Source organism: Nanorana parkeri, unplaced genomic scaffold, assembly GCF_000935625.1.
Source record: "Nanorana parkeri isolate BGI_ZX_2015 unplaced genomic scaffold, ASM93562v1 scaffold1970, whole genome shotgun sequence".
Classification (NCBI taxonomy): Eukaryota; Metazoa; Chordata; class Amphibia; order Anura; family Dicroglossidae; genus Nanorana; species Nanorana parkeri.
In genome coordinates, this window is record NW_017308238.1 from 133,645 (window position 1) to 150,378 (window position 16,734).

Sequence of the window (16,734 nt, forward strand, 5' to 3'; positions counted from 1 at the left end):
AGGGGTTTTTAACCTTGTCTGATTTTGTTTCCTGTAGACTGAAGATCCAATCATCTCTCAAGTTGCTGTCCTGGAAGATGATTGGAGAAATAGGGGCTACCATTACTAACCTCCATCTAAAAAGCTACTTATCTTAGCTGTCATACTGATTCACTGATGTCCGTATTTTCTGTGTCCATAAACTCTGAGAGGGGAATTTATCAAAACTGGAGCAGACAAAATCTGGAGCAGCTGTCCATGGCAACCAATCAGCATCTCTCTTTCATTTCCAAATCTTAACTGAACAAACTGAAGAGAAGCTGATTGGTTGCCATGGGCGACTGCTCCAGTTTTGATAAAATTCCCACCCCCCCAGTGATCCTTTATACATAGAAACAGAGGGTGCTGCCTGTCTGACTCCTCAAAGAGGTCTTCTGGTGGCAGGAAACAGTGAGTACCAAGCTGCATTGATCATAGTAATCTTAAACAAAATAGCTGTAATGTCAGGTAATGTTAAGAGTTACAAGTTCAAAAAGATTTGGTCAAAAGGCCCTACTGTAATTGTTTGTGTAAAAGATAATCAAAAGGAGAGGCAGTAGTCTATTGGAATCAACACAAACACTGTTGCTATAACAGCTAATTAATGTCAGCTCTGCTACATATTTTGCAGATTAACCATTCAACCCCCTCAGTAGTTCAACCTTCGCTTACTGGGTGTGGAGCAGATAAGTACTACTTATCAGTCTGCTTTATGGACCTGGTGCAAACACAGCTTCCCCTTTCACATAGTTCAGTTGGAAAATAGAACACAGGTGAAGGACTCCTTTCTAATTCAGAGCTTGTTCATACAATGGCCATTGAGCTGCCTTTTTCTGCAGGGCACCGGACATGTATGGAGTGAACAAGGCACATAAGTTGCAGCTCAATGGAAATGGTGTGAACCAGCCCTTAACCAAACCTGTTCTTTTGCCTGATAGCAGGCACCAGAATGAAGTGATAATCCTTGCACTCCCACAGCTTGTCAGAAATCAAACTCCACAGTCAAAGATCTAAAGGAGAAAAGGAAAGAAAAGTGCATGCAGCATTTTTTCCCCACACCGGAACGGACTGCACTGGTTGTGAACAGGGCCCCCGAAATACCATAGGAACACATTGGGATGCATTTCAGGTGTGGAGAAAAAAAATGTTTGGGTCTGGACATGGTGTGAACAAGCCCTCATAGCATGCTTTTTCCAATAGAAGAGATGTCATTGTTCTGAAATTACACAGGGATGTGACATAAGTATCAAATATTACATTGGATGTATAATTCTACAAATGTGTTTATTAAATAGAGGCTAGAGACCCCTAGGTTTTGACCTGGACCTTTTGTGCCTCTAGATACCCCTAAGCCCACTCACTGCCCTTACCATATGTCACCCCCCCCCCTTCTTCCAAGGACCTACAGATCCCTCCTAAGTACCACATGTCTGCAAAACCCCTTAAGGACATCGGTACTTTGATAGAGGATCCAGCCAATGCACAGCTTTCTTATTTCTTCACATGGATACAATGTACGATCAACAACTATTTTTTTTTTTCTTTCTGAAAAGTTAATGCACCAATATTCCGGTTACTCCATTAATACCTCATGTTGTTTTGGTGGGAAACAGACTTAACATTTCTGGAGTCTTAAAAACTGATTTAAAAAAAAAATAAAAAATATATTATAGAACTAAATATAAAGCAGAGAAAAGGAACACTCTGAACTAAATTGGTCCCAAATTTATTGCATAATTTAATGCTGGTGGAATTATTTTTTTCCCCTCTAGTATAAATGATATTTCTGATGCCTACACAGAGCTACTAGATTAAGAGGCTTGTAACTGCACTGGAAGCTTCAGCCCAGCGTGTGTTTGTTGAATAGGTACTCGGCCATGCCGGGATGACTGGACCAAAGCTTCTTCAAGCTGGTGATGTGATCTCCAAGTTTCTTCATCATCTCCACGCTCTCTGACAAATATGGAGACTCCAGGAAGTCTGTCATCTGTAGTGGGAAAGAGAATGTGAAAGATTGGTTCAGAACAAGGGTTTCTGACTGGCCAGTGACATTTCCAAATGCTGAATTATGAAGCTAGATGAAAGGAAAGTCTAGAGATCATCCAAATCAGATTTAAAGAAGGACAATAGACATTGTATTGTTCTCTTATTTTTTAGATACCAATGTGAAAGATCAGCCTTATATGCAGTATATATTTTATATTTTGTGTTTGAGCTCAACTCCAGTAATTTTTAGCTTTTAGTATGAAGTGAAGGGGGATGCAGAGGTTCTAACCCTCCTACACGCTAATAAAAAGGTGCTTTAAATTGCTATTTCACTCTGCTGGGAGTGATTTCTGCTCACTTATTGTCTTACATGTCTTGGATACAGGCAATCCACAGCCCAAATAAAGTGTTCAATGTGCTGTTTACATTAAGCAGCAGCCACCTCTAGGTGCTTACACATTACTCCTGATCTCCTGTAGGGCACACCAATGGGAGCTCTGATTCTCAAAGATTGACCCTTCCTGCCACCAATTACTAAAACAAGAGGCAAGGCAGACTCCACAACCACAAAGCTGGTTACTCTTTGGATAACAGAGCTCCCCCCTTTCAGGGGTAAGGTGGCACTCTAGCACCTGCGACTTTAGGCAAGTAGCACACTGAACACTTCTTCCTTCAGTCAGTGCAAGTTTATCAAACAGACTTTGCCTGATTGACAAAAGTCCCTGCAGTTTTAGAGACCTGAAACACCTACAGAATCTCCTGGTAGCCAAAGTGACCTGGGCATTAAAGCAGGGCTCAAAATTTCAAGTCCTGAGCTACTAGCCAGGCCTTAAGAATAAGTACCAATTGTTATGTTAGGTGATGCTCCAGTTTCAGACAACTGCAGGACAAGTGCAGATGTAAACAGCTGCGAACTTTCACAAAACATGTATAATCGTGAAAATAGCGCAAGCTGTGGTCAAAACAGGTGCACACGTTAAAAGGAACGGCTAAACAGATTTGCACATGAAGAAAAAAAAAAAAAAATTGTCAAAATTGCTTTCATAAATTCCCCCCATTATTTTTTTCTAGCTGTAACATTAACATGCATTGATAATATTTCAGACAATTTTGAAGTTACAAGTGTTCATGTCAAGTGCTTACATGAGGGTCATTCTTGTCAGCAGCCACACTGTGGAGGTCCAGCAGAGCTTGGTTTACGGTTTTCTCCAGCTTTAAAGCAGTCTGTAGCGCCTCTAAACCATTCGTCCAGTCGTCACGCTCTGGTTTCTTTTAGTGTGGAAAGAATAAAATAAAAACATTGCAAGTGTAAAGGTTGTTTTCAGGAATAGGAAAAATTTGCTATTGCAAACCACTTCTCTATATAGTAGTACAGAATTGTCCTACCCCAACACTCATGTGCACGTACACACACACACACAAACTGTACTTGGAGCTCTACTATAATTGCAATTAATGTTAAGCTGCGTTTCCGGGTTTTACCTACAGGTGATGCTACAGACAAAATGTGGAATCACGGCTTCAGGTTATTGCAAAATGGGAAGATAGACATTGTATATTAATCTTTATGTTAACATAAGCACAGGGCCCCCCCGTTAAGTGGGGTACATATTTTAGTTTTCCACAAAGTGAAGCAAGGTTTTTTTAATTTTTTTATTATATTTCTTTAAAGTGAGATTGCTACCTTTATATTTCCATCATCCACTCTGATTATTAAACAAATGTACATGCCAGAAGCTGCCTTGACTTAAAAAGATGAGAACATTTTGTAATTTAAGGCTTACCTGTAACAGCCTACCAAGCGACAAGCAGCCTAGCTTAAAAATCCTCCCCCGAACACACACGGCCTGATCTCCTCCAATATCAGCCTCTCTATAGCTTTTCTATTGAGGTCAGTGGAGTTTAGGCCATATAATGCATGACTAGAAGAGTTCACAAAGCACCTGAATGGGTGTAGTTCTAGCATAGATTAGGGGTGTAGGTAGGGTGACTTTTAGAGCTGCAACAGTTAAATCGATTAAGTCGATTAAAATCGATCAAAAACGTTGTCAACGTTTTCGATCGTCGATTCGTTGGCTATTGATTGATTAGCCTGTTCGGGGCTCCACACACAGGCCTGAGTCGCACGTACGCCACATGCTGCGCCCGCGCGCCTAGGACGCTGAAGCCACGCCCACCGCACAGGACACTGAAGACGCGCACGCCGCTGCTGTGAGCTCCCTCACTGCTATCCCGCCGACAACCGAGGGCGCCCGATGTGAAAGTAAGTCAGGACCCCTTGAACTGTACCCCCCATCCACACACATCCGCTAGGGAACTACAAATCCAAGCATGCAATCATTGTCCCTGTACAAAACCCCCACACATACACACATATCACCCAGGGAACGGCAATATCTGGTTGTTGTACAGGGGCAATGAGGGCATGCTGGGACTTGTAGTTCCCTAGCTGATATGTTATAGACTTTCATAACTTGACCTTGCCCCCTAAAGAAAGGTTGTACATTTTTAAATGGTCCCACAAACATACATCTATGTGGAGCCGCATTACAGATAGGTGTATTATAGTACAAATCTGCTCAGCTTTGAGATGTGGACACTCAGGATAAATATCTAAAAGGTGTCACATTTAAAAATTGCTATTTCCTTAATCGCGACTTCAATGGATACCTACATGTGTAAGCGGTTTAAGAGGGGCTTCAAATGTAAAAACAAGGAAGGCACACGTCTGGGTTTGTTTTTAGCAAACCGTAATGTTCTTGACATATTAGATAGAGGCTTGCAGCAGCTGAAGGCAGATATGCTGTTTTAGGATTACTGGTTAGCTGAAACTTCCAATAACAATAAATAATGAATAAAAATAACCCTAAAGGCACTAGTCTAAAAGGGCCACACAAAGTTTAATCACAGCTTGATTCCAACAAAACAATACAATACACACACTTGATTGAACTGGGAGTGAGCTTGTAGCACCTCCTGCTGGTAAGACCTGAAACTGCAGCATTGCAACTTTCATACCAGGTGTATTCTAAAAAAAAATTCCTTTATCAGAACAATGGAGAGATGCAATGATGGTAAACACAGAACACTGAAGTTACATAGTTACATAGTTACATAGTATTTGAGGTTGAATAAAGACATTAGTCCATCAAGTCCAACCTATTAGGATCTCATTCTAGGAGTACCCGTACCCCTGTATATTACGGTCCCTTAAGAAATCGTCCAAAAGTTTCTTGAACAATTCCACATTATTTGCTGAAATCACCGCCTGTGGCAGTGAGTTCCAGACCCTAACTGATCTTACTGTGAAGAACCCCCTTCGCACCTTGTGCTGGAATTTTTTTTCCACCAATTTTAGGTTATGGCCTCTAGTTTTTGTAACGGAGTTAATTTTAAACAGTTTATCGCTAATGTTGCTACCACCATTAAACATTTTGTACATGGAAATCATATCCCCCCTTAATCTCCTCACCTCTAATGTGAACATGTTTAAATTTAGTAGCCTCGTCTCGTAGCTCTGGTCCTCCATACCCCTAATTAGTTTGGTTGCCCTTCGCTGGACTTTTTCCAACTCAAGGACATCTTTTCTTAGTACTGGTGACCAGAACTGGACCGCGTACTCCAGATGAGGTCGAACCAATGATCTATAAAGTGGCAAAATTATAGACTTGTCCCTGCAATACATCCCCTTTTTAATACAGGACAAGACCCTGCTAGCTTTGTTTACAGCAGCCTGGCACTGCAAACTAGTAGTTTGCTGTAGCACTTTACGCTTCCAAAGCTGTGCGACAGTACAGACGATAAGGTGTAATACAAAAAAGGTCTTATTGAGATGGATGATCTGGAGCAGATAGTTGGCTGCGTTTGGAGGTGGCTAAACGGCACCTCTGAACACAGCTGCATTCAGGGCTATGGCAGCATACAAACTAGCCTAGTAGCTGTGGCCAGTTTGTGCGCATCCAGAAACTCCCTGGACAAAATGTCTGTGGCCACCCCTAGGGGATATCCTTACAGAAAAAAAAAAAAAAACCCACACATACCTCTACACTCTGAAGGAAGACTCGCCCTCCTCTTTGGTTCTGGTACTTGATCAGCTTCTCTGCATGCTCCCTCTCCTCTTCTGAACGTTCCCGGAAAAACTTGGCAAAATTAGCAAGAGCTACATCATCACGATCAAAGTAGGAGGCCTGAAAAATGGATACATTTTTAAGCATGTTGGCCCATTCAAAGTTCTTAAAGGAGAACTATGAGGTGAGTGCTTTTCACTCATCCTCATAGTTCTAGCCGACCTGTGACAATGAGACTGTCACAAGTCGGCTCATTAGATCGGGAAGTGAGCGAACACATACCGGCGTTCGCTCACTTCTCGATCCTGTCACGGCACAGAGCTGTGAAAGGGGAGGGACTGGATTCCCCCTCCCCGCTCCTCCAGCGCTGACTGGCGGAACGGACGGGGGAGGGGGCAGGTACAGCTGGATCTGCCTCTAGATAGGCAGAGCCTGCTGTCACTCACGCAGCTGGGCGGATCCAGACATAATTGTTTGCGTCCTCCCGTTACCCTTAGGAGAACTATGGGGAAAAGCCCTAACCCCATAGTTCTCCTTTAAGCTGCCTACAGACAATTCAGTTCACAAATCTTTCTTACAAATGTATCATTTCCCATACTTGTAGATTCATATACTCAAAAGGGCGGTTATTTTTCTAGAGCTCCACTTTCAAAGGACACCTATGCTGAGAGACATGTATAGGCTGCAATTGCTGACCTTTCTCTGAAGGTTTCTTTTCTGACTGTCTCACTTGTTCTGGATCAGTGAATCAGAATTTAATTATCTGCATAATTCTTTGCAGGTAAAAAAAGCATTGAAGTCAATGGATTGGCATAGCAGCCATGGAACTGACATTTTTTCAGATGGAGAGCTCCTTTAAACCTTCTAATGAGTAAAGGGGAAACCCTTTACCTGATCCAGGCTTCCATTTTTCATGAACACATTGCTCTAGTGTATCAGTCCACTCCATCCGTTTGTCAGATCTAGGAACCTGCTTTGTTCATCTCCTTGTAATACAGAACAGGTTTGCTCAATCACAGGCACTGCAAGCTTTTGGCTGTTTCTAACATAAATAAGGCCTGATGCATCTAAGTATTGGCAATAAGAAAAGTCACATATCAGATTCAAACCTAATCTGAAAGTTTGAATGTTACAGGTCATAAAATCGCAGCACACATTAAGGAAACCTGTCATGAGAGAAACGTGTAGGATAACAATGTCTACTGCTCCTACTAAAAAAATGCTTTCAATGCTTCAACACCTTAAGTCACTTACCTGGAACAAGTATATCAGTATTGGAGCTAGACAAGAAGCATTTTCAGAATTCAAAATAGTTGCCCATAGATTTTATGAAAGACAGACATTTATGTAAGCAGCTCTGTGCAATCTGGCTGCCAAACAGAAGAACCGTGGTCACAGTTGTATCCATATCTTTGGCCATCTTTAACATTGACATCTAGATAGATTATAGTGCATGTAAATAGGGCTGCAACAACTAATCGACATAATCGATTATAATCGATGATTGAAAAAGTTGTCAACTTTTTCAATCATCGATTAATCGACTTCCGGTTGGTTGGCCCTGTTCACGGCTAACTCTAACAATGAACGGCTCTCATTTGCTCTCTTTGGCTGGGTTCACACCTGGGCGTTTCAGCGCTGATCAAAGCGCTAAAAAACGCTTAGCAAGTGAAATCCCATAATTTCCTATGGTCCCCACCTGGGCGTATTTCCGAGTGTGGGAATGCGCTGAAAAATGCTACGCCCAAACAAGTACAGGAGCATCTTTTGGGGTGTATTTCCACGCGTATCCATTGGTATTCCAGAGTTTGGCTGTGTCCTCCGGCCGCTGCCGTCTTCCGTCCCTTGCGAGCGTCCGTGTCGCAGGGGGGGGCGGAACCGGCGGGAAGTTTGAAAAGGTAAAAAAAAAAAAAAAAAAACCTGAAAAAAAGATGAGAAAAAAAAAAATCATACCGCCAGGGAGGTATAAAAACGAGCGTCAAACGCCAGTTTCACTGAACTAAAAAACGTGCTAAAAACGATCTGAAAAAACGCGCCTATAGTAACGCCCAGGTGTGAACCCAGCCTTTTGGTCTGCTAAATATATTTTTGAAAGTGTTTTGTTACAGCGGTTTGACAAGTACAAATAATACCCGTTGATTTTGCCAGAAATCTTGGGAGCTGAAAAGTTCCTGTACTCTTTGCATATGCACAAGGAGGGCCTATAGAGGTGAGGAGGGGTCTGGGTGTTTGTATTCCATGAGAAATTAAGGCAGGGCTGACACCAAATACAGAAGAGCCGTGTTGTCATGTCAAAGAGAAGGGTACAAGCATGCTATACTTCTGGCATATCAAAGGTTATTTTTCTGCAATTGTAGTGTGGATAAAGGGCAAGTCAACTTTCCTAAGTGAATTTGGGAAAATGGAATTACCCCCTCCTGCAATAAATTACCTTTTGATGAACTACCCGCATTGTAGATTCTTAATTTTGCTCGCACACATTGGTCAGCGTGGTCAAATGACAAATGAGAAGAGCTTCTGACTGTGCGGACCAATGAGAAGCATTTCTTGCTAAAGAAAACGTGATCCTAAACACATACATTTCCAATGCATTGTGGTGGGTTTTTATGCGCTCTATGGCCTAGACATCAATTGCTGTGCTCAGGTTATGTCTGCTCCCAGCATGGCTTCCAGGGTCCTGTATGTAACCACATAAGATCATGGCTTCCAAGGTCCTGTATGTAACCACATACGATCATGGCTTCCAGGGTCCTGTCTGTAACCACATACGATCATGGCTTCCAGGGTCCTGTCTGTAACCACATACTATCATGGCTTCCAGGGTCCTGTCTGTAACCACATACTATCATGGTGCTAGCCATCTCCCACAATACACTGTGTGCCCGAAGCGTGTTCCCAGCCTGCAGGAATCACATGACTTCCGGAAGCCAGTAGGAAGAACAATAGAGAGCGGGAGTTTAGTCCGATGTAAAAATAAATGTACTCTATGGTGTGTTAGGTTCTTTCATTCCACAGCGCTGTGAGAATATCACATTACAGTGAAGTGGAGGAGGGGGAAGCTGCTCACCAAAGACAGGTAGACGTAGGAGCTGTGATATTTCAGGTTCACCGTGCGGTTGAGGCCAGCCTCGCAGTCTTTGTGGAAGTTGTGTCTGACCTGGGACTCCATGTTTATCTGTGTAGAGCAGACACAGTGTGAATGAGCGGGTGTAGAAGAAACCCTCCTGTATACAGAGGAGGCAGAGGCCCCTCCTAACCCTTATCTATCCCCTCCCTCACACACACACACAGCACATTCCGCTGTCACTCCGGATCACTAATCATCTGTTTAATGGCTGATTGTCTCAAATACAAAAAATGATTCACACGTGTGAGATGCAGAAACTGCCTCATTTAAAGTGAACCTTTCCTAAGACTAGTGTGGGGGTTGCCATTGATAATATTTTAAAATTCTTCTGCTGATCCACCAGTTTTAATTTCTCCTAACTGGGCGAATGGAAATGTATCAGAAATGTTAGACCTCATTCACACAGCCGGCAGGTTAACATACACCTCTGAAAAGCTATTAATGGTGGATGACTTTTCAGAGCCAGTTCACAGGAGGACATTGAAATACTGCGCTGCGTTTTACACGGTGTTGCATTGCGGTCTTAATGACTTCAACAGACATGTTTAGCAAGCTACACCACCTGCCGCATGTGACACACTTTAAAAATGTGTCACAAAGTATTGCAGCTGTGACCATGTATGCTGCTTGTTTTTGCCACCCAAGTAAATGAGGCCAAAGGGGTCATTCACACAGGCGGGCACATCTGTATAGCGGGCACTCTCATGCAGAGACCTGCTCCTGGGAGAGACAGGTGCTGCGTGTAATTGTGTGCAGCCGCATGTACATCCCTATGGGAGGATGCAGTTACACACAGACCCGAACTTTCACATCAGTGCGGGTCCAGGTGCCTGCACTTGGACGCACGCTGTCTACATCCAAGTGCAAGCACTCAGTCTCTGCGCCAACATGCATGCCGTACACGTGTGCACGCCTATGTGAATGAGCCCCAAAGCTGGCCATACATGCCTCAAATTTAGCAGATTCTTGCTGATTTTTGAGCCATGGGTGGCCCTGCAATCACCACCCGGGTAGATTTAAAAGTCCACTGAACCTGTAAGAAAATTATAAGTCAATCAGTGACCGCGTCCTATCAGATGCAGTCACTGTTCAGGTGAGCCATGGGTGGCCCTGCAATCACCACCTGGGTAGATTTAAAAATCCACTGTACCTGTCAGAGAATTATAGGGCAATCAGTGACTGCGCCCTATCAGATGAAGTCACTGTTCAGGTGTCCAGGAAGCCGCAGGTGTCTGAATACAGTAACCGGCACTAAACTGCATGGATGGAGGAATTGATTGATTTTCTCTTGTTCAGCCCACGGAAATGATGAAGCATAGTTAAATGATGCTGTTCATCTCAGGACAGTGGGAGCTCCCTTTGCTTCATTGAATTATTGTTTTGGTCTCTGATAAAGAGAAATCAAGCTGTGTATGGCCAGCTTAAGCCTGAGCAAACATCACAATACACCAATTTAATGTTTCCACGCAGCGTTCGGGGTGCAGGAGACTTCATCAGCTTCAACGACTCCACTGTCACCCCCAACCCCAGTCTGAACACTGGTAGAAACAACTTAATACTGTCTGAACTTTGCATCCAGGGTGTATGTGAAATTCAACCCAAGATGGGAGCAGAAGTCTGTATCTGCACACTTGTTTTGGGTTAGTAATGAAGCCCCGAGCATCAACCAATCAAACTAACATTTGAAGAATGAAAATCCAGCCGATCCCTTAAAGCCCTTAAAGGAGAACTATGAGATGAGTGCTTTTCACTCACCTCATAGTTCTAGCCGACCTGTGACAATGAGACTGTCACAGGTCGGCTCAGTAGATTGGGAGGTGAGCGAACACATACCGGCGTTCGCTCACCTCTCGATCCTGTCACGGCTCTCTGCCGTGACAGGGGAGGGGCTGGATTCCCCCCTCCCCGCTCCGATCCTCCAGCACTGACTGGTGGAACGGAAGGGGGAGGGGGCGGGTACAGCTGGCTCTGCCTCTAGATAGGCAGATCCAGCTGTCAGTCACGCAGCTAGGCGGATCCCGGCACAATTGTCGGGATCCGCTTCAGCTGCGGCGTCTTAGGCCCCATTCACACCTATGCGTATTGTAATATGCGCGTCTGTCGCACGACCGTCACGCGTTTTTTTTACCGCGATTCGCGGTAAAAAAGTCGCGCGACCGTCGCGCGATTCCAAAGGCTACTTGGCAGTATACAAATGGAAAACGCCCTACAAAACGGACCAATACGCAGCAAAAAACGCTCCGGGACCTTTTCATGCGTGGGCCGTTTTGTAGTGCGTTCGGGACGGGCGGAAATACGGACAGGTGGGAACGATACCATTGACTACAATGCTATTTATTTTTTTGACCGTTTTGTAGAGCGTTCATCGAGCGTAGGACGCGCTACAAAACGGTCAGGTGTGAATGGGGCCTTAGTATACCGTGAGCAGCAAATAGAAGTAATAAATCAAGGAGCGCCACAGGTTGTCATATATAGTCTTTTGGACAGAGTTAATATATTGGCATCTATGCAGGAGGCAGCCCCAATGCAGTCAGGGAGACTGAAGACACTGTAAGACAAAACAAGAGAGGGGCGCCTTTCCTAGTGCAGATCAGTTTTTATTTTTCAAGTAAAATGAGGATAGATAAGTGAATGGATACTCACAAGGATGGAAATACACAAGCATTAAGAACAGTGTGGAGACCGAACCAGATTAGTAGCAGTCTGTCAGATGCGTCCTATGTGCAGATCGATGTGCAAGAGTGTCGACGCATTTCAGGGGCACGCCCCCTTCGTCAGGACATACTGACGAAAAGGCGCCCCTCTCTTGTTTTGTCATACCGTGAGCAGCAGCTCGCGGTATACTGCGGCATCTCAGTATACCTCGAGCTACAGCTCGTGGTATACTGAGCTTAGGGTGACGGGAGGACGCTAGTTTGTGTCCTCCCGTTACCCTAAGGAGAACTATGGGGAAAAGCCTTAACCCCATAGTTCTCCTTTAATGTATATTACTGTAAGGGAGTGCTTGATTTTTTTTTGCCTGTCAGTGTACATCTATAACCATGGCCATTTTAATACACTGGTGGACCCAGGGCAAGCATTCCATGAGGGCCTCCATACAACCCTTTTAATCCCCTCACCAATACTAGCATGCTAATATCTAATACATATACATACAGTATGATTATAGTTCATAAGTTGGTGGTTCATTGTTTTTTTAAGTGTATATAACAAAATGCCAACTAAGCAGACCTCAAATCTTAGTGCCACGTTATACAAAACTTCATTACCTGGAAAAGCTCTAGCAATTCCTCAAGTAAGGAAACAACATCACTCCTCAATCTGAAAACAGTACCAGAATGCATGTATCTATGTGACATCTGAGCTCTGGTGAAGGCTGGGTGTGGAAGGGGGGGGGGTGTCACACATGCTTAAAGTGGACCTGTGCTTAGCCTATGGAATCAATGGGTTCACATTAATACAACCCTCCCCAGCAGTGTACACTTATCTTTCATCTTCTCCCCTACCGCACTCTTCAGCTGCTGGAGACCGAGGGAAAGCTAATGTGTAAGCTTCCAGTTATTGGAATTATATCTTACACAGGGCTATGGACTCCCCATGGAACTGTTTGGCTCACAATGTCACATACAGTGAGTCACTTGCTTCTCCACACCAAAAAGACCCTCCTGGCACTGAAAAAGACATGCGGGGGGGTGTAACGTTGTGCTAAACCACTAGTTTTAACTCCTGAGTTACTAACCCACAAGTTTGCACATCAGGAAAGATGGATAAAAATCAGAAGTCCTGTACGACAAAAGTATTCTTTGTCAGCTACTTAAGAAATTAAAGTATAAGGGTCAGCATTAAGTCCAGAATACTAGCATAAAAAGGAGGAGAGTAATGGAAGCCTCCATGCAAAGTTATTTAGACTTGATGGACCATTTGGTCTTTATCTGTTGTCACCCTTCTTTGTTTCCATGTTTCTCATGACAGGTGTACCTTTTAAAAAGGGCATTTTATCCATGTAGACAAAAGGGGTAGCTGCTCCAGGCCCTGTTATCCAGCTGACCCACTAGATTTGATTCTAGTCTTGGATGAGCTGCCATTAGCCTAAGGGCACCAGTTTTGGAACGTGAGGCAGAGCATTTATTTAATATATCAGTGGCCCATGGTTTCTACAGTGTAATATCCACTTTGGTCACCAGATCTCAGCATGCAAGCACTGGCATGCCTCATTTCAGAGTAAGTAATGACATCATTCTCTGACCTTGTGAGTAGATGCTGAAGCTTGTTCTCTATGAAGTGGGCGATTATTACACTTGACACTGGGCCACCATTGTATGAAATAGATCTGTGCTTTTCAGGACCTCATGCATAACATGTCACTGTTCACAGAGAGAGATAAACATATGTGCAATAACAAGTAGTCCCAGCGTGGATTTTGGAGTTGTAGTTCCACAAAGCCAGTAATGCTCCCCCTTTCTCTCTATATTTTCTAATTATATTTTAAAACTTTTTTGTGTTTGGAGAATTGGATGAGGGGCCACCCATGAAATGTTTACCATGGAGCCACCACTGTCTCACAACAGCCCTGGGTGTAAATGCACAAAAATGCAGCAAGTCCTATATTTTTAAAGCATACTAATATGCAGCCCATAGATGTGAACTAGCCCCATAGGGATCAGTGGGGTTTTACTTGAAATGTATTTTAAGCAGTAAAATAAATGTGTTTCATTGCAGGAAAACAAAGCAGTGTAATTGGGTCCTTGCCTTTTGACAGTGCTGTTGTAGCCTCCCAATGCTTCTGTGCATTACCATCTTTAAGAGTCCATTCCTATAGACTGAAGCCTACACCTCAAGTAACAGGTTTGAGCCTGGTAATAAGTCGCTCTGTCATTATGAGGTGGGGAAGTGAGTTACTATAGCCAGGAAGTCAGCATACTTCCTGGAAGGCCCTGGCAGTGCTGTTGAGAGGTTTATCATCATGTGGAAGTTAAGATCCAATATCTTAGAGCAGTGTTCCCCAACCCCCGGGCCGCACAGTCTCAGTGCGTTCCGGTCATGCAATATATGGCAGTGCACGGTCCCGGTGTTCGAACACCGGGGCCCCGCACTGCTGACGGGCTTCACAGTGAGGGAGCGGGTCCTGTGACTCACCTCCCCTCCCGGCCGCGTCTATAGTAACAGGCGGCGGGAGGGGAGGTGAGTCACAGGAGACATGTGTGTGTCACACGCCCCGCCCCCTGCAGTGAGTGCACACATCGACACATGGCTGCTGCGCCTGGAAGGGTGAGTCTGAGCGGGGAAAAGGGGGGGGGGGTGTCTTACATCATGTCATTAGACGTGGATTATAATGGGGAATATTACACTGTAATGTTCCCTATTATAATCTATTTCTCTGATTAAATGATTACAGGTAGGCATGTGATCTATCAAAGTTTGAGACTACGTTAGAATGTGTGACCAGTGACGTGGTCACACATTTTAACGTAATCTTGCCCAGATTTTCGGTGGTGGAATAGGTGAAGAATTCCAACGCTTTCATTTTTTGGTGTAACTGTATTTTATTTTGAAGGCATGTTTAAATACAATTAAATTAAAATGATTAAATCAAAACAATCTAAAATATAAACAATCAACGTCCCCCCCTCAGCGGGCCACGGTAAAATTATCAAGCGTTGACCGGTCCGCGGCGATAAAAAGGTTGGGGAGCACTGTCTTAGAGTGTCTATTATCTGCCATCTTGTTTATCTTCATGCTTTCTTACCTGTACAGGTTTTCTTTAACGTCCATGATGTGTCATTCTGAGCCTGATGAAGGGGACCCCCTGCGGCCCCGAAAGCGCTTGTATTGGATGGCAATGTGCCATTAAAATGGATCATTGATTAACAAAAACCGGTGTGCTGGTGACATTATTCCTTTTTTTCCATGATGTATAAGGCACACAAGAATGAAGATGTCTTTTCAAAGTACTTCTCACTTCCTCATTGTGTTTGCACCTATGTAGATTTGAGGGGGTTCACTGCAGGTGCTGACTTTCTCGAGGGAAACAATAATGATCACCTGGCTTGAAGAATGTAAACCAGGTTCATGGGGTGGCCTAGAAATATACTGTATATCAATATTCCCCAATACAACTGTATCAGCAAATGTTTTCTGGTGTCTGTGGTCTTCTTTAGACCTTACAGTAGGCAATAAGGATTTTGAACAGTTAAAGAAAATTCAGTATATTTGAGTTACTTGAGTGAGTTATACAGATTTATAACCTCTCTTAGCCCCCCATCACCCCCCACCCCCTTGATGCTCTGTTCTTTCTAGCTCTAACGCTTTTTATCAGTGTTCAGAGGTGGCCAGACAGCCAACATCAAACATATCTGAAAAATTAGCCTTTTTGTACTGCATCATCAACCTGTTACCCAAGGAACTAGTAACCTGCCTAATGATGATGGTTTTGGTTTTTTCTGGACCTCCTTTTTGTAGTTCATTCTAAAACAAAGCAGGAGAACTTGTTGGATTTCTTTCCATCATTTTATCGATATTTTCATACTTTGCATGGCTCACTTCCAGTTTTAATTTATGAATGTGGCTCACAGTATAACATAAAGACCACAGCCTCATGGTGTGTGACCTCTAATCTGATCAGTACATTGGCTGCATTTGCAGAATTCTATATTCTAGCAGGTGACTGTGACAAGTAACATTACCTCATGGAATTATATCCCTGTATGTGATACACTGTCATGGAGGAGACTAGGTAAGTAAACAAAGTGTACTGTATATCTTGTTTATTATTACTGGTGTTGTGTTTGTTCACGCCCAGCATTGTCAGGCAAGACATTCAATACCAGGAGGCGCTGACAGAGCATAATGCTTTATTAATAATTCTAACACATGTATATTGAATGCTACAGCCATGGATTATAAATAATTGCATTGAGATCTGGTGTCACCTTAGGTGTTTGACAATGTTAGTTCCTCTGAGGAAGAAAATTGCAAATAACCATGGTTATTTTATGGTTTTCCATACCCCCATTCCTGGTTTACATTTACATTACATGGAAAGCAATTGTTAATATTTGGGGAAAACAGATGCAGCAGAAAATCCAAGAAGGTCAAATGATACCCATTAAAATCAGCCAGGGGATGTCTGTACAGACTGGGAAGTTGTCATAGGCAAACTAGAAAAAATGGTACATGCCTGAATCTATAACCAGCCTTTATAGCAGGGCGCACATTGGGAAGGCTTACAACAATACAAAACACAAAAATTCCCCAGCCTCAACCTGCCAGCCAGCCTGCAACCAAACAAGTAGCCCTGTCAACAGTATGCGTTAAAATCAGAGGTTTTAGTTGCACAAACTTTTGGCCAAAAATATGTAGAAGCCACACTGCCGCGCCAAGGCACCTCTGCAAAGTGTGGTCCTAACTCTATGTATACGAGTCTCCGTATCCGAGACTCACACTTGGAGACTCGGATACATAGAGTTAGGACCACACTTTGCAGAGCTGTGCGGCAGTGTGCGCGGTGTTTATATCATTGTTGGCAGGTAACTTGAG

The 16,734-nt window shown here is 43.6% G+C and overlaps 1 protein-coding gene across 2 annotated transcripts; it reads right to left on the reverse strand.

Annotated features, from left to right (window-relative positions):
- Nucleotides 1-1,725: 1,725 nt before the first annotated feature.
- On the reverse strand, nucleotides 1,726-16,348 carry LOC108800254 (ferritin, lower subunit). 2 transcript variants are annotated; one of them, XM_018572224.1, is made up of 5 exons: nucleotides 16,331-16,348; nucleotides 9,139-9,234; nucleotides 6,045-6,191; nucleotides 3,148-3,273; nucleotides 1,726-2,005 (listed from the first exon to the last, which is right to left on the reverse strand). In XM_018572224.1, the coding sequence occupies exons 1-5, from the start codon at nucleotides 16,346-16,348 to the stop codon at nucleotides 1,859-1,861; spliced, it is 534 nt and encodes a 177-aa protein (XP_018427726.1). In that variant the 3' UTR covers nucleotides 1,726-1,858. The 2 variants fall into 2 exon arrangements, with proteins under 2 accessions (XP_018427726.1, XP_018427725.1); XM_018572223.1 differs by lacking the exon at nucleotides 16,331-16,348 and having other exon boundaries at nucleotides 9,139-9,333.
- Nucleotides 16,349-16,734: the final 386 nt, after the last annotated feature.